The sequence below is a fragment of the Clarias gariepinus genome, chromosome 25, assembly GCF_024256425.1.
Source record: "Clarias gariepinus isolate MV-2021 ecotype Netherlands chromosome 25, CGAR_prim_01v2, whole genome shotgun sequence".
NCBI lineage: Eukaryota > Metazoa > Chordata > Actinopteri > Siluriformes > Clariidae > Clarias > Clarias gariepinus.
In genome coordinates, this window is record NC_071124.1 from 9190279 (window position 1) to 9208543 (window position 18265).

Sequence of the window (18265 nt, forward strand, 5' to 3'; positions counted from 1 at the left end):
ATACACTCTTGTAAGTGCAGTTTTACAGTGCATTTATTTCAGTCACATGTACATTATTTACAGTGTTGCAAGTACAGAAAGCAATAATAATAATAATTTAACTTAAAGAATAAGATTGGCCAATCACTGAGCAATTTTACGCTTCTGGTCGTTCCTCATTGGTTGGGCGCTGTAAGTTTATGACCAATAGGAGCTCGCAAGAGGCAGGCACACGTTCTCGTATTTTTTTCTCGTCCATTTTCATTTGGTGCGTGGGGAAAAAAAAAAAAACCTAACGGGACAACATGGCTACGCAAACGGCCCGGTACTACAGCGAGGGAGGCAGGGCTACAAAGCGCCAAAAAACCGACAACGACGGAGGAATGGCGACTGTAAGTAGTGCACGTGCACAGACCCGAGCTCACACTTAACTCTTTTCTTTTCCTCTAAAAACCACAAACGCTCTGGCGAAAAGCTCGCGCGTAAGTGGCGCGCGCTAGCTACACAACCCTGTTAGCGCGACTTAGCTAAACGGCTTTGTTTCTCCTTTTTCTCTTGAATCTCACCGGGTTATATTTTAACCACACTCCGAATAATACGTGACGTGGTCACATTTTAGAGGCGTTTCGTGATTATTTAAAACGCGCCTGCGTGTTTATACTGCTAGCTTTAGCGGGAATGAATGTAGTTAGCAAGCAAGTTAGCAGAAGTCGCGTGGAATAACGCCCCAAGAGGCCACGCCGCCTCAACAGGGCCTGTGCAGCGGTACGGCCATGAAGCTAACAAAGATCCTGGTTATTATTGTTTGTCATTCTTGGTTTGGTCTAGCTCAACACACGCGTTTATCACTGTGTGCACTGTAATGACAAATGCAGTATGCACCTGTACTGGTCCAGCGAGAGAACAAGGTAGAAACCCAATGAGTTCCCTAAAGCACGGGTTCCTAAGTCTGATCCGGGAGAACCCCCGGCGGCCCTGCATGCTTTAGTGCTTCCTCAGGGACACATTCACTTAGATTTATAAAAAAGGGTTGTTACCCAGCTGACCAGATTTGAAGAAAATGTGCCCTGAAGTATGTATAGCGGGTAGATAATTCGTTTATGGATCGGGAAACGGTTTGTTTTGAGCTTATTAGTTAACATGACAACCAGCAGTCACTGTTTACTACACAAAAGTGAGCTCAAGATAATTCAAGATTACATATGATATCTCCACGACACTGCAGAAAGTGTCGCTCTGATCGTTCAGAATGTGATGATTTAATCAGAGTTCACACTTTCGTGTTCATTGCTGTGAATCGTTGCGGTTTCAGACTCGTTAGTCTAACACGTTATGGTGTTATTAGCTCTGTTTTTAACAAGAAGATAAAATCGTTTAGTCTTTCTGCTGCTCCAAACCGAGGGGTCGCCACAGCGGACCATCCGATCCGGACACCACAGGTTTTTACTCGGCTGCCCTTCCTGATGCAACCTTTCAATTTTATCCAGGCTTGGGACAGGCACTGCATCCAGTAACTGGGTTTTGTGCTTTGGGTGGGAATCGAACCTGGGCCTTGCGCATGGCAGGCGAGGAACCTACCAAGATGAAATACAATTATGAATTGCTGAGGTAAAGGCTGATTTAGGCCTCTTTGTCAAGTAGGGATTGGAATCCCACGTTACCTAGGTGCTCGATACTAATTGTATCACGATTCTATAACTTTCATAATTTTACAAACAATCCATATTAACTTTTTTTTTCTCAGATTCCATAACAATTCTAAACTAACTTAACCCCGCCAATGTGTGCGAAGTTTCAAGCATGCTGCCTTCAGGATTAAAGGCATGATTTTACTGCTCCAAGTGATGTAAAATTTATTTTTATTTTATTTTTTTTATTGATTTTGGATTTAGTGTGGTGATGTATGAACTGCTGTCACTGACTAAACATATTTTTCGACATAATTTTCTTGCTTTTCAATTCACTTTATCCATGTGTCAAGAAGCGTTCAATTCCCTTATTAAACTGTTTTAGGCTGAACTGTGAGCTACAGATGCAGTGCTGTCTTCACTATTTCATCAGAAGTGAATCTTTGTCGTCATAGGGCTGCTTTCAGGGGACCGAAAAGTAAAAGCCCAGTGACGCAAGATCAGGGCTATACGGAGGATGCTTTAACACCTTAAAACTACGTTTTTGCAGTTTGTCAACAGTGTGGACTGAAATGTTCACCTTAATGGCTAACACCTATGCAACCTTCCTTGATTGTTTCCTCTGATCCCCCAGTGCTGTTAGGCTGGTCCCACCATCTCTTAGAGATCAAGGAAGACATGTATCTAGTCTTTTTACTGTTCTGTCAGAAAATACTTACTGGATTGGATAGGTGGTGGAATGAACTTTCTCTAGAAGTCCTTACAGCTGAGTCTCTGGCAATCTTTTCCAACAGTGTTTGGTATTTAGTAACCTAGTAACCCAGTGTAAGGATCTATCCAATGATGGAAACTTAAGCACTTTTTTAAGTTCCTTTGGATAAGGGCGTCTGCCAAATGCCTAAATATAACTTCTTTATCCATTCATACACACTTTTTCGCAACAAAACACTTTCTCTGTATTTAAGTCTTAAGTCGATAAATACCGGCATCAGGTACACCCTCAGACCACAGAAAAAATAATAAATCAGTCCACGCTGGTCTTGTTCTGTCCAAACCACAAATGGGTCATCCATTTTTGCTTGCACTGCAGCTACAAATGAGCTGATGTAACACGTTCACAGCTGCACAACGTTGACTGAGGAGACAGTATCCGTGAACGGAAAGCGATGATGGGCCAATATAACCAGAGTGTGGATCATTTTTGACATACAGTGGTAAATGAAACCGAGTGGATGCTGTTGGAGCTAATAGAGAATACCAGAGACAAGTTACTTTTATTGGAATTACTGCAATGGAGAAACTTTGATAAGTCTCTGCCCCATTGTTATTTGGATTTCACCTGAATTATTTAAAAAAAATAGAAGGGTAGAGGAAAAAGTCGTCATTTTATAGTTGACTATCATTTGGACTAGTCAGAGTTGTTGTGGTCTGTGTTGCTGTGACGTCAGTCTTTTCCACAGGTCTAAAATATACTTGCGGTTGTAGCCAGGGGAAAGGGCCGGCATTACCTGCCAGCAAAAAATTAATGAGCTTTAACACAGTATTTTGATATATTTGACACCGCAGCGCACTGGCTTTTCATTTAACGCTATTTGAGATTCAACTGCAGAACCCTGATATTCTATAATGTAAATATAAGGAGAAACTCTGTCTGCTACGTCCGTGTTTTATTCTTCTCAACTTTTGGCTGCATAGTACCAAAAATTAATAGGTAGATTAATATGGTTAATCAGTACCATGGTTAGATATTTCCACCTACTGTAGAGGGTTATGTGTTGAAAAGCAAAAATAACTGGTTAAATAAATAAACAAATCCCAATCTGATGATTAAATATGTGGAACTGCACCCTCGTGTCTACGACTACATCACAGCTGTGCTATATCTAGCAGTGTAGCAGTTCCTCTTGTGTAAAATTGCTTAAGTAACATCTTGCACAGCCTTGCATAATTGATGCTCCACATGACCTAAGCAGATAAGAAAATGTTTTGTTTAACAAAGGCATATAATCGTTATTGTGATTAAACTTTCTTTGAGACCGCATTCATGTATCATATGTGTAAGTGTGAGTAAGCTTTCTGCTACTATAGTGTCTGAAGGACAGGATATTGCACTTTTTGGGTTCAGTCAGGGAACTACTGTTTTTAGCTGTTGTAATGTAAGTGATGATGGGAACCAAGTTGTTTCTCAGACTTTTCTCAGTTAACTGTAAATGGTTAAAAAGCATAAGATTAAAGGAGCTCAAGGCATGCTGTTATTGGACCTTGTCCATGCTGAGCAGGCACAGATTTAACACTGCGATTAACTGGAGCTATATTAATGTAGTAGAAATAATTAACCAACGTCTCCCAAAATCTTTGAGTTTGAGTCTGTATTGTTATCCAAATACCCTTTTACCTTTCTACTTCAATCACGAAAAATTGAGTGGACTGTACATTTGACCCCAACCCCCCCACTTAACTGCTCATATCTATATTTCAGCTTTACAGTTTCAATCTCTCTATAACATGTATGATCATGGTGTATTTACAGGAGGGCTATGATGACCCTCACAAACCTCTCCCCTCCCTTGTGGTCCACATAAGGGGGTTGGTGGATGGAGTTTTGGAAGCAGACATTGTCGAGGCCCTGCAAGAATTTGGAACCATCAGGTAAAGCGCTTCTTATGAACTGCTGTAATACTGTACGTGAGCTTTTAAGGTCTGAGGCCTTGTCCACATGTACACAGCTATTTTGGAACAAAATGGAATTTTAACTTAAACCTTAAACTTTGCTTTAGCTCACGCAAAATAAAACTACTTCCAGGGTGGTGATATTTAGAAACTGGAAGTTAGGCTAGACATACTTTTGTGTTTAATGTGAATCAAGAAGGAAAAAGCAAATACTTGTTTTGGGACTAGGCCTAAAATCACATTTGCCTGAAGTTGTGGGCAAAATTACATAATGTTATTTAAAAAAAAAAAAAGTGTATTTTGGAAAGCAACTCCAAATGGTATGATGGTATATACTTTTCAGCATTGATAAACTTGCAATATAATACTACAGAAAACAATAATGACTTTTATTAATTGATAATGACCATTACAGTACTGTGCAGAAGTTTTGAAGCCACCACTCCCCTCTTTTCTTTACTCCATACTTTTTTTGTTGTTATTGTAATTTTTAGTAGTCTTGAATAGTTCTTCAGGCTGGTCATTAGTATACTGGTGATGCTGAATGCTAAGTGGTTGTAATAGATGAGAGGGAAAATGAGGATCCTGCTGACCCAACTTTTAAATCGTTTCTTTAAGCACTTCACAGCTTGTCGCAGTAAAACTTTTGTTACCGTTTCTATAGTCAAATTTAATTTAATTTTGAAGAAATTATAGGAATTTTCACAGTATTGGACATTTTAATAATTGGCAGTAATAAGACATTTTTAATTAATATGGATTGGCCTTGATGGACTTCCAGAAATCTGTTTTCTGAATTGTTGCTTGTTTATTTGTCCAATTTTTTTACTTTAAATTATGATTCGTTTTTGTAAAACCATTACTACTTGAGAACAGTTTAGTGTACCAATGTTCTTAGCAAAGCTTAAAAAAAACCCACCAGCATTTATTTGTACAGATTTCCTACAGAGTTTGACCCAGACCACAGATCGAGGTGGAAATTATTATACTGGCCTGTTCAATGTATCTATCCTAAGGTTTGACATTGCTCTATCTGCTATGTTATTTTAATAGGTTTCCCCGGCTGCATCCTTTCTAAATGTCATGCAGTATATGATATTAGAGTTTGCTTAAGTTTGTAAAAGCGGCTGTTCATGTGTGTTTCCTCTAATCAGTGTTCGGCCAAAACTAACCAACATGGCTTGTCACATCTCTCTACTGTATTTGTGCCTCATTCATCAGCGAGATTACAGGTTGCCAGGTCTGCTTCCAAAATTAGCTTTATCCTCAAAATCTGTTCTTTTTAAGTCTATCAATGACTTAAAATAACAATTAAAAAAGCGATATATTAATAGAAATGGCTAATATCATGATATACATTTTTAAGAGGCCAGATGGATACTTTAATAGACCATCCATGCAGAAATTCCATTTTCAATTTGCTAATTTTGTCCCATTTGCTTTTTGGAAATCTCACTCATATTCTTGTTAACTTAACTACATGTGTTTGGAAAATGAGCGCTAGTGGTTTAGCCAGATTATTTTCTGTTTCTGCAGTTACGTGGTGTTGATGCCCAAGAAACGCCAAGCCCTGGTTGAATATGAGGACATGAGCGGCTCTTGCAACGCTGTAACGTACGCTAACGACAACCAGATCTACATTGCTGGAAATCCTGCTTATGTGAATTACTCCACCAGTCAGAAGATCTCTCGGCCCGGCGACTCTGATGACTCCCGCAGTGTTAATAATGTTTTGTTATTCACGATCATGAACCCCATTTATCCCATCACCACGGTAATCCTCTTAAGCACTCATAAAAACTCCTTACACCAGTATAAGTACATAACATAAAAAGTCATGGCTTTGTACATTTATAACAGTCACAAATATGTACCATTTGTAATTTTATGTATTTATTTTATCCTCCAGGACGTGCTTTATACCATCTGCAACAATTGTGGGCCTGTCCAGAGAATTGTTATCTTTAGGAAAAATGGAGTCCAGGCCATGGTAGAATATCCTTTACTGCTTTAGGGAAGGCATCACCCCGCAACTACACAAGCAAAGATAATTGTTGAGGAGCCCGACACAGAGGCTTCTGCAGCCTGTAAAATGAATGAAACATGTAGTTATATATGCGTCTCAAGAATTTGCTGCTTCACAGCTCCAAAGGTCTTGAATCAATTCTGAATTTGGGGTTCTGTTTATGAAGAGTTGCTCGTCTGTAAACCTTTGTCCAGTGTTTTCGCCCATACACTGTCCCCCCACCCCCCCTTCAAATGCGCAAAATTAGCTACAGTGAATTGCCTCTTACTATGACTGCATGTAAAAGTATACACTTCGATGGACCAATGTTTCTGTATAGTGTGTTTTTCTGCATCATGCCCAGTGTTCCCTGAAATGGCTCCGGCTCCTTCACAACATTTACCAGAACATAGTGGTCCCTCCTGATAAATGAATTAAGCCTTGTGAGAGCTTGTTGAATAGTAGTTGTCATTGTTAGGATCTACTTTTTTTTTTTTTTCCTTAATTCTTCCCACATTTGATTCAGTCCAGAGTGCACAGCGGGCCAAAGCCTCTCTCAATGGTGCGGACATATATTCAGGCTGCTGCACACTTAAGATTGAATATGCCAAGGTAAGTGGAGCTTTTTTTTCTTATTTAGGGTATACACATACACACACCAAACATTTGTTAATGAGTGAGGATAGTGTGTGTTTTTTTTGCTTTTACGTGCTTTTATGCTATATCAGGGTGGATGAATGATTAGTTTATCTAGTCCAATGAGCAAGTGAAAGTGCAGTGTGATGCCAGATACTATAATCTGGTTGCTTGGAAACTTTTCAGCCAAGCTCAGAAGCCTTTTTTTACCCCTCTATCCAGATTGCAGTTTGGAATCAGATTGCTTTCATGTAGTCTGAAAAATAAAGAATAAATTTAATCTGATTTTTGCAAATACAATTTAAGCCACTTCGAGACGTGGATTGAAATTTTTATTCAAATATTGAATTCCTAAAGATTAGAGATGTAGAGGGAAGGATGATTTACCTTTTTTGTTTTGCCACACTGATTCCAAAAATTATTTGTAATATTTATTTGCATCTAATGTGTTTAAACAGTTGCCATTCCCACAGGTTTTGCTCCCAAAACTATTCACACATTGGCAGGCAGCATGGTATTCTGTATTTCAAGATAAGTTTGTTTAGAATTGTAACAAGTCTAAAAATAATTAATATTTAATATATTTATAAAATCGTGAAACTAACAATCACAATAACAATTTAGTCGGCACCTAGGTATCATTATATCATAATGAGTGGTCCCTGGTAATTCCCATCTCTGCATCATCTACTCAGTCTGGATGCTTTACCCACTTAAATTGGATTTAAAACTGTTTACTACGTCAGCAGAAGTTCAGGTTCACACCATCATGTCGTATGGACATGGATCCATAGTTTAAAAAACCAGCGGGAAGACAATTCTTAGCTGTCTTGTTACAGACAGTCTTAACAATAAGATTTATAAAGCAAATCAGATTTGCTTGCAGTTTGAATAAGGGCTTTAAGTGTATTTAGTGTTTGATTATGAACTACTTTTTTTTCCGTAAAGATAAACCAAGTCTTTATTTAAGCGAACCTGCATGAGCAAGAATGCAGTTTATACTGAATACAACAGGTGATGTTGTGGTACTGAATATTGTGATACAGTTCTATACACAAGAACTTAATTTGCGTAAGTGACATTTCGGCAGCATGGTGGTGTAGTGGTTAGCTCTGTGGCTCCAGGGTTGAGGGTCCGAGTCTCGCCTTGGGTCTGTGTGCATACACTAAGTTTGAGTCTTCTTCCTGTGCTTGGTGACGGGGTCACAGCAATATGTAGTGAGTTTATTGTTAAGTTAATGCCTCTGGTTCATGGTTTAGGCTATTTTTGCATTCTCTAACTATGAATAAAATTATTAGCTGAGACAAAAGAAGAAAAAAAAAAGATCTTCTTGTTCCAGGATACTAATTTCGTTACTTGAGTAATTTTGTTCATATCTATTTCTACTATAATTGGATCAAAACAAACATGTAATGAATTTGCATGTGTGGAAACAAGCCTGATTTTTTATTTTTATTTTTTCACTTCTCACAGCCAACACGCCTCAACGTATTCAAGAATGACCAGGACACGTGGGACTACACCAATCCAAACCTGAGCAGCCAAGGTAACGTGGGCCACTGGACTTTTTTTTCTGTTCTGACACAACTCAGCACCCTTACTGCCACTGTGGAGAATAGCTAAGCGGGTGGGAGTGGGTTTTATTACGATTAATAGGACCTGTTGTGCAGCCCAGGCATAGCAGGTAGTTGTTTTTGTGACCTTGTTTCTGAAATGTACGCAGCTTTTTTTCACATCAATGCAAAGATAAAAGGAAGGAGCAACTGGACCACTGAGTATGCATCGCTCATAGAAATAACTTTTTTTCTCAATTTTAAAGCATTACTGCTGTGGCTGTTTTACAAAAGGCATCTTTCTAAGCTGTTTCAGGAAGGTGGTGCCATTTCAGAATTCCACAAAGGAAATTGTGGTCAAGTTTAGGTTTTTGGGAAAACTAAGGTGTCTCTGTGTTAACCGTATTATAATGCTTTGTCATTATACCAAGATTAATCCAAAGCATCCTATATTCTGTGTGAGTTATTCAACCTATCTGTTTTCCATCTGCGGGTAAGGAGGATTTAGTGTAAATTAGTACAGCCCAACTGGAAATGTCAGTCCCTTGTGTAATCTGTTACTTACGTAATGTTACATAATGTTTATCACCCTACAGTACAGTAAAAACAGGGAACCATGTAGATCTCATTGTGGGTGGTTTCATTGATGGATCATGGATTACTTTCGTTCTTTAAAGCTTTCCAGAACCTCAAAGTGTATGTCCTAAAATGCTATATGCATTTTTATCTGTTTAGCCAATTTAGCTCTTTAAAAGGTATTGGCAGAATTGCCTTCTCGCACTTCTCTCTTAAAAAGAGATCAGTTTTTCATTTGTACATTTAATGCCTACTTATGGGCCAGTTGCTCCTTCACATCTAATGGTATACCAAAAAAGTAAAATTGCTTCAAAACATCAGCTGCAACAACACACTTGGACAACGAAGAGTGCACTTTTCATACACATCGAAGACATTTCAGTTTCCTCAGCTACACCCGCAAGAGCATTTCCTCCTTCAACAAGCAGAAGGAAAGCATAAGCATGATAGAGAAACCATGCATTCTGACACTCCATATGAGCGAACACATTTCACACTCCTCATCTCCTGAACCACTGCAGCCACGGAGACGCGCCACCCTACGGCATGACACACATTCTGTTAAATTGTGTTAGAAGAATAAGACACATGCCACAGAGAGAGCATCATCACCACCCCAGTGTGACACAGCACCAACACCACCGCCACCTGCTGATAAAGGAATCTTCAGGGGGGACACAACAAATAGTCCATGCACTCAAAGGACAAGTCAGTCAAAAACAAACAAACAAACAAACAAAAAAAACACTACGTCTGAACCCTTCTCATCCATGGGTGTATATTTTGTTGTTCCCTGTTCCTTACACTCGAATCCTTGAAACAAAATGTGCTCACATACCATATAAAAAGCATCTGTACCAACCTACTGATTATAGCTGTGATTTTTATTTTTTGCAAGAAATGACACCTCCAGTATGAGGATGACGACACCCACACAGACCACATGCTGACACTTTTAATTACAGAACGCAATTGTCCAGCTTACCGCTCAACTCTAGATCGCCCAAATTATTTTACCTCTCAATGTGTGTGTTTTTTTTTTCCCCTTTCTCTTCTACATTTAGTCTTATGACCTACTTTGTAACACCTTCCAATATGACGCAGGTTTGGCATTGTCTCTAGTGGGAATCTGAAATGTGCAAAATTCCACCATGCTGTGCGTGATGACACGGACAATATATAAAATAAAAAAAAACAGACTCCTGGAAGAATATGGAAGAGCTGCGGAGACACTTTGACCTTGGATAAAGAGGACAGCCAATGGAGTCTTTGAGACTAAACTGAGTTGGAAGGAAAAAGGAAACGTGCTTTTTTTTTTTTTTTTTTTTTCAATCCAAACCAAAAAAAAGTTTCAAGTGGCAGACATGAAGCGGACCTCACCTGTGGCTAATTGACAACCTGTACCCCTCCCCCTGGGTTTGAGCTGTAAGTATCCCCAAGCTTGTGTTGTCTTGGAGTGATGCTTTGATGGTTATTATTCTGACAAAATGATATGTACCTAACTTGCTATCGCTTTCCCTTTCCACTCTCCATTTGCCTGTTTATCCAGTGGACTCCAGTTTTTCGTGTTGCTGTGCTGTATCAGTAGTATTGATATATTTTTCTTGTGTTACGTTCAGGGCATGTAACAGTTAAGCCCCATGCTAAAGAGCTGTTGTTTTGCGTTAAAGCAAAAGCCGCAAAACTAGTTTGAGATTCATGTTTCCAATGTTTGTACCTGAACAGGTGCAGAAGCTGATGACGATGGGGACAAACAAGGTGTGTGTGCGTCCCAGGCTTCTTTTTTTTTCTTCCCCTCCTTCCTATTTTTCTTCTCTTAATACACCATATAATCATTTCAACCATTGTTTATTTGGTGATTTTCACACACATTGGTGCTTGGTCACCTTCTCTAGGGCTCCTCATCCATCTCCATATTCAGTTTTGGTTTATCTCTTTTTCTGTCATCTGTTTCTGGCCTCTTTTCTGTCCAAATGGTTTTAGGCTTTATACATTAGGCTAAAGTTTATAATTTTTTATTTTTTTTGGCAAGTTCATTTTCCACCCTTTCTCCCTGTCACTGTGTATTCTTCTTTTCCCTTTCATGGCCTCCTTCCCTCTCTTGGCTCTCAGATATGAATGGCCACTCCAACAAGCGCCAGAGGCAGCCGGCTCTGCTGGGACACCACCCTACAGAGTACGGTAAGGCTCCTGGCGGACACCAACATGTTCACTCACAAAAACGGGGAGCGACTTGTTTAATTTGGGTGCATAGATCCACAGTGGCGTTAAGATGGTGCTGCGTTGAGTCATTCAGAATTGCAGTGATGTGTGTATGAGTGATTTCAGCCATCATCCATTGTGTATTCTTCTTGCCAGGTGGGTACGGCTACCAGGACGAGAGTTACGGCGGTTACGATGGACGGCGTGTGGGTCCTTCTATGGGAGGCCCACGGAGGGGTGGGGCCAGTCAGCGCTATGGCGGCCAATACGGTGCCCCACCTCCACCACCTCCGGGAGAATACAGTGCTCATGCAGAGTCTCCAGTCATGATGGTCTACGGTCTGGAGCCGTCCAAAATAAATGCAGACAGGGTGTTCAACATTTTCTGCCTCTATGGCAACGTTGAAAGGGTGAGGAAACGCTTAAACAGCTTATGCCTGAATTTATTAAAATAAAAAAGTGAGTTGTTAGGATATTAATTTTAATTATGGTGATGTCCAGGTGAAATTTATGAAGAGCAAACCAGGTGCTGCCATGGTGGAAATGGGAGACTGCTATGCTGTGGACCGGGCCATTTGTCACCTAAACAACTATTTCCTGTTCAACCAGAAACTTAATGTCTCGTAAGTATTTTAAAAGTGTATTTCTGTTGTTAAACATCATTTTTTCCATTATGGACTGTATAAGTTGTGCTTTTAAAACAGGTTATATTTCTTTCCAAGGGTCACTTCTATTAACTACAGAAGTGACCAAAAAGTCAGGATCCTGCTGAGAGTGCAATTACCTATACATAACTTTGTAGTCATCATTTGGTACATTTGCTGTACATGATTACCTTTACGATGCATCATGGTCTTGCTGATATTTCCTGACTTTATTGGCACCCTGTATATAATCATAAAATTAATAAATAGAAAAGTCATTTGTGGTGTTCTGTTGTAATTATTTTATTAGCATTTTGCATTTAGATTACCTGACTCAGAAGAAGTCATAAACAGCCCTAGCTAGATAAGCACATGGCCACAAGTTAGCATTTGTAATATTTGATGTTAAATTTGTATAAAATCCAATAAAATCACTGTTACAGTGGAACCTCGGCATATGAATTTAATCCGTTCCATAGGCATGGTCTTAAAAGGCGAAATTTCGTACAGCGACGTGCATTTTTTTTTTTTCCATAGAAAAAAATGTAAATTCAGATAATCCGTTCCGATAACTCGCATTGTTTAATTTTTTACTGACGCAGACTTTCAGGTTAGTCTTCAGCTACGGAAAGTACGCGTGACTGGAATTACACGAGCGACTAAGCCAGTTGCGTAAACCAAAAAATGTTAGTTCTTAATGCGAAAATTCACAACTGAGTTCATTCGTATGCCGATGTACCACTGTATCTGGTGAAAGTTTTACAAACCTGATGGATTGGATCAGCATCAGACTCTCTTGCGCTCTTGCAGTGTTTCTAAGCAGCAGGCCATCATGCCTGGTCAGTCGTATGAGCTAGAGGATGGCACAAGCAGCTTTAAAGACTTCCACGGCAGTCGAAACAATCGCTTTGCTTCCCCAGAACAAGCAGCCAAGAACCGCATTCAACATCCCAGCAATGTCCTACACTTCTTCAATGCTGCCCCAGAAGCCTCAGTTGAGATCTTCTCTGAGGTCAGTTCTGCAGCTCAATGATTCAGGTTTTTTTTTTTATTTTTTTTTATTGGATTTAAATTGTAAGTCAGCATATCTGTTTCTTCTGTTCTTAGATCTGTGATGAACTCGGATTGAAGAGTCCGTCTAATATAAAACTGTTTGCTGCAAAAGGTAAGTGACTCCTTAGGTTTGAGGTGTATGGCAAGCTGGTTGAGATGGAAAAAATCTGATGGTGATCTGAAATTATGCATTGTGATGTATAATTAGTAAATAGGCACTTAAATTGGGGAAAAAATTGTGCTGAAAAAAAACATGCAGATTTAAATCTATTGTATGATTGCAGCAAATATCACCAGTTCAGTATTTCACCCTGTTGCATAATATTCCACTCTGATTGTGTAATAGTTTGTGTCCTCGTGGATGTCAATCAATAACCTTAAAAAGCTGATATACTGAACATTCTGCCTCCATATAAATCATGTTTTTATGGTTAAAATCAAGGGCATAAACATTTGGAAAATCAATATTATCTACTCTGGGAACATGAGCATGGGAACATTACCCAAGCGTTTTACATACAATGGTTTTCATGATCTGATGGGGAGTCAGCCAAAACATTGACAAAGTAATGTTTGACAAGATACAAGTTTATATATAAACATTATCATAATAAATAAATGAATAAGTCTTTCATTTTACTGTCCAGAAAATGTCCTGAACTGCAACATTAAAACCAAAGCATGTACTGACCTGTCTTTTGCATACTGTGTATTTAAGGGGCTAGTTCAGGTTTTTTAAATAAAAAATTTAAAAATTGAGGTCTGCTTTCCACACCAAGCATAAAGTTTGTCACCTGGAGCGTGATTACAATATAAGTAATACGAGCCAAATTCCCCAACCCTTGTGCATTCTAAAGTTCAGCTGAGACACATACATACAAGGTCTGTCCGGAAAGTATCCAGCCATTGTTAGTATAAGGAGAACAGTTTGTTCGTTGTAACCTAGCAGTCAAGTGGACTGGAATGCACATGCATGAACACTGACGGCTTCACTGTACTAGTCAGTGGGGCGCTAGATACCGTTGAGTGAATGTGTACATTTTGGTGGGTACATTCCAAACGACGTGAGCGAGAAGAGCAGAAAATCTGCATTTAATAATTTTTATTAAACTTGAAACAATCCCCTACAGGAAACTGTTCAGATGATTCAGAAGCCTTTTAGGGACAATGTGATAAGTGCATCCTATCACCCAGGTTACTCATTCCCCTACAGCTCACATTTAGCATCCAGTGACTTCTGCCTTTCCCAAAACTAAAAATCGTCTTTGACAGGAAAAAGATTTCGGACTTGATGAGCGTCAAAAAAATATGAAAAGGCAGCTGATGGCGATTCCAGAAAAGAAAAAAAAAAAACTTTAAGCCTATTTTTGACTGTGTAAAAGCAGAAACCCCCAGAGGTATTGAAATGTAATCACTAGTACTAGAGCTTCTATTGTACTTGGTGTCAATAACAGTATTATTTGCAATGTTAGTTAAAATGCTCTTAAGATTTTGGATATGCTGCAAAACATAACATTTCTAAATATGGCAATCAGAGAAGACCTTAGCAATAAGAAATCTTCATGTTTTTCAACTGAACTAGATTGCATGCATGAAGTAAAAAAAACACTGAAATTGTATTTATTAATACATTTGTATTAATTGGCAGGTTTTTTCTTCTTTTTTTTCTTCAGAATCAGTACTTGTGTGTATTTTGATAAATTAGACATTTGGACTTTAGTGCACAATTGTATTTTGGTTCTGTTCTTATTTTACATACTTTTTGCATTTTGCTTGCGTTTCAGGTACATGTGCTCATCAGAAATAAGATACTAGAATAGTCATTCAGTTATTAAACATTGCCTTCTGGATATTTTTGGTATCTGCCAAGACAAACAAAACAAGTCAAAATAATTATACATCTAATGAGATTTCAAATGTTTAACCAGAGCTGAGCATGATATGTACTTCATTGTTTATTACAGACTTCATAGGTTGCTCTGTGTCTAAATTATGCGGTTGCTGTAACTGAAGCTGTGATTTTTAATACTGATGATTCCCTTTTAATTTTAGGTGGTGCTTCAGCTGAGAGAAGCTCATCAGGGCTTCTAGAGTGGGAATCTGTTAATGATGCCATGGAAGCTCTTGCCATGATGAACCATTACCAGATGAAGAACCCTAGTGAGTGCTGGACAGTTGCCTGTCAGATGAATGTAATTATTTTAATTGCCACGCTAACCTGCTGTTTGTGTTTCTGTTTTCCCGCTTTAGATGGCCCATACCCCTACACACTAAAGCTGTGCTTCTCCACTGCGCAGCATGCAAATTGAAAACGGCCATCAGCACAAGCTCAGCACCACCACAACTTCACTGTTCCTGTTCATCGTTCTTCATGTGTGCAGTCAATATCGAATGTCTTTCTATTGAGTGAGCCACAGCGTACGCTGAGAATCAGCTTGGCAGAACTCTTAAAATCTTGTTTTTATAGAAGAGAAGAAAGGTGAAATGCTTTTGTACCATTTTCTTTTTCTTTCTTTCTTTTTTTTGTTAATGTATTTCTTTTTTTATTGCTTTCCATTATTGACTGTTAGCTGTGTGCTCAGCGCTTCACTTTTCGAAATGGCAGCCTGTAAAGGAAAGCCTGCATTTTTCTCTAATTGTAAAATAAAATTAGTGACAATTAGTTCTTTGTCATGGCTATTTAATATACTAGCTATTTAGTGTGAGAAGCTGTTTTCAGTGACTTTGCTTAATTTTAATAAATTGAGAAATATCCACAGAAGTGATGTAGTCCCTTCATGAGGTTCTGGATGCTTCTTTTAATCCGTTAACTAATCAGCACTTAAATATGATGAAAGGTATTTTTACACTGAAATGACACAATATGGATCACAATGCCAGTGAGACAGAGCTGTATGAAGCTGTAAATTAATACCTACAGGAAAAATAATCAACAGAGGGGTCCTATGAGTAGAGTTCTTGTTACTACCCTGAACCTGTTTTTTCCATGTCTTGAAGTGCTTTATCCCAATTATATCACAGCATTGTTATGTCAATAATAAAAGCTGTCTCATTTTAACCATACATAGTTTGATTTAATGTAAAACTATATCCATGTTAACATCTGAACATCTATGACATCTGAACATCTGCAAGTAAATGTACAGCTTGCAGTATTAGCCTTAGATTATGTGGTGGCACAAGGTTAAAGGTTTTAAGAACTTAATTCAGCACTGCTTTAAGAGCAAACTGATGCTATTGGTTTAAAAAATTAAAAAATAAGCATAAACTTTTAAAATTAATTACTACAATTGTTACAAGTTCAGCCTCTGTTGATGCTCCTTACTCTGCATTCCCCCCCTTATCCCCAACCATTCTTTACTTCTTGAAAACATTTCCCTCAACTGCTCCTTGAATACATTTAATATACAAGACTTTACAAAGTAAATCAATTATTCATTACGTTATATTAATACCCAGAAAACTGATTCTTAGTCCCCAAATTAATCAAGGCTATACAAAGAGCTGCTGCAATAATCATAAACCTTGCCTTTCACTTATCTATGGATTCTTTTGCCAAGTTTATAGTGACCATACACTTAGTAATGTTTGACTTTATTCCTCCATAACCTTATGATGATTTATCCTTCCATATGGTGTTTGTCAGACGTTTTCATTCTCATTCTGTCTTGGTCGGGTTTTTTTTTTTCTCTTGCCTATGTTGATTTTGGGTTGCTCATTAAAGATATGAATTTTTATAAATGTGATCTGTCACGACGTCTGTTGTTAAAATTTGACGAATTGACATGAAAACACCAGTCACATCTATTCAATTAAATTTTATTTATATGGTGCTTTTAACAATGGTCATTGTCTCAAAGCAGCTTCACAAAAACAAAAGAAATTCATTAAAAAATAATAAAAAAATATATATAATAAAAAATAATAATAAATTGTGTACGTGTGAGAAAAATGTGTCTAGATAATAATGAGATGAATGAATGAAATGTCTCTGATGAGCAAGCCAAGGGTGACGGCGACAGTGGCAAGGAAACACTCCCTGAGATGGCGATAGGAAGAAACCTTTAGAGGAACCAGACTCAAGAGGGAACCCATCCTTATTTGGGTGATAACAGATAGAGATGATATAAAATCATGTGTGTTATGCAGCTGAAAGTACAATATAACAGAAGTTCTTTAAATAAACATGAAGTCCAGTTCAGCATAGGGATGAGTCAGTAGGTGCAGAGGGCAGGTGGGGTCTGGATCACTGGGAGCACAGGAGCAGGATGTGTAGCTCCAACCATAATAAGGCAGAATCCAGCTGGAGCTGGTCCTTCTCTGGATGCCTCAGGATCCTCACAGGGTTGGCCTTTGTCTACTGAAGCTGGTACAATCTCAAGATGCCTTGGGATGGGTAGAAAAGTACAGAACAGATGGAGAGAATTAGCGTAGTTGCCATTCAGGATAGATGTACTGAAGTATGAAGTTATGGGATGAGTTACGCGTATGCCAGATTAAAGAGATGCGTCTTGAGTCTACTTTTAAACTGGGAAACTGTGTCTGAGCCCCGAACACTGTCTGGAAGGCTATTCCAAAGCTTTGGACCTAAATATGAAAAAGCCCTACCCCCTTTTGTAGATTTTGAAATTCTGGGAATTACAAGAAGTCCAGAGTTTTGTGATCTTAAGGAGCGTGGTGGATTATGCATATCAGAAGACTAGTTAGGTATGTGAGAGCTAAACTATTTAATGCCCTGTATGTAAGTAGTACTATTTTGTAATTAATTCTAAACTGAACAGGTAGCCAGTGCAGTGATGATAATCATCTGCATCCCTGATTTGCATCATTTGTTTTTAGAGCAGTTATGACCTCAGTATCAGGTGTCGGTGAATAGTGAGCCACGATATCAGTATGGTATGGTAAAGAGAAATGCACTACTTTTGTGTCTTCCAAAATATCTGAGTATTTTAATATCAATATATATTATTGCTAAAATAATATAGGTACTGCATACAGTATTTACTGCACTTCTTTTATTACTTTCCAGGTCATGTGACCCCAATTTAGTATATATAATCGGCTTGGTAACCCCCTCAAGTTACACCCCTCTTGATATCTCAACGTATGTCTTCAATACCCAAAATAGAACTTCGATACACAACCTCAAAAGGTAAACCCCTTGATATCCCAAAATGACTTCACTGATTTAAAAAAATTGGCGGCACAGAGGTTTAGTGTTTAACACTGTCGCCTTGCACCTCCACTCTCCAGGTTCGATTCCCGACTTGGGTCTGTGTGGAGTGGAGTTTGCATATCCTACCCGTGCTTGGTGGGTTT

The 18265-nt window shown here is 38.6% G+C and overlaps 1 protein-coding gene across 2 annotated transcripts; it reads left to right on the plus strand.

Annotated features, from left to right (window-relative positions):
• The first annotated feature begins 230 nt into the window (after window positions 1-230).
• hnrnpl2 (heterogeneous nuclear ribonucleoprotein L2) lies at window positions 231-16009 on the plus strand. Of its 2 annotated transcripts, XM_053486641.1 has the most exons (14): window positions 231-371; window positions 4138-4256; window positions 5814-6051; window positions 6187-6272; window positions 6798-6894; window positions 8392-8464; window positions 10773-10805; window positions 11160-11228; window positions 11406-11659; window positions 11751-11872; window positions 12704-12905; window positions 13001-13058; window positions 14999-15106; window positions 15197-16009. In XM_053486641.1, the coding sequence occupies exons 1-14, from the start codon at window positions 285-287 to the stop codon at window positions 15253-15255; spliced, it is 1605 nt and encodes a 534-aa protein (XP_053342616.1). In that variant the 5' UTR covers window positions 231-284; the 3' UTR covers window positions 15256-16009. The 2 variants fall into 2 exon arrangements, with proteins under 2 accessions (XP_053342616.1, XP_053342617.1); XM_053486642.1 differs by lacking the exons at window positions 10773-10805; window positions 11160-11228.
• The last annotated feature ends 2256 nt before the right edge of the window (window positions 16010-18265 follow it).

Excerpts from the sequence above, each read along its gene's own strand:
- hnrnpl2 (XM_053486641.1), top strand. The coding sequence starts at position 285 with ATGGCTACGCAAACGGCCCGGTACTACAGCGAGGGAGGCAGGGCTACA. Across the intron at positions 8,465-10,772 it reads TCCAAACCTGAGCAGCCAAG|GTGCAGAAGCTGATGACGAT; the intron begins GTAACGTGGGCC and ends GTACCTGAACAG. Across the intron at positions 11,229-11,405 it reads ACACCACCCTACAGAGTACG|GTGGGTACGGCTACCAGGAC; the intron begins GTAAGGCTCCTG and ends TCTTCTTGCCAG.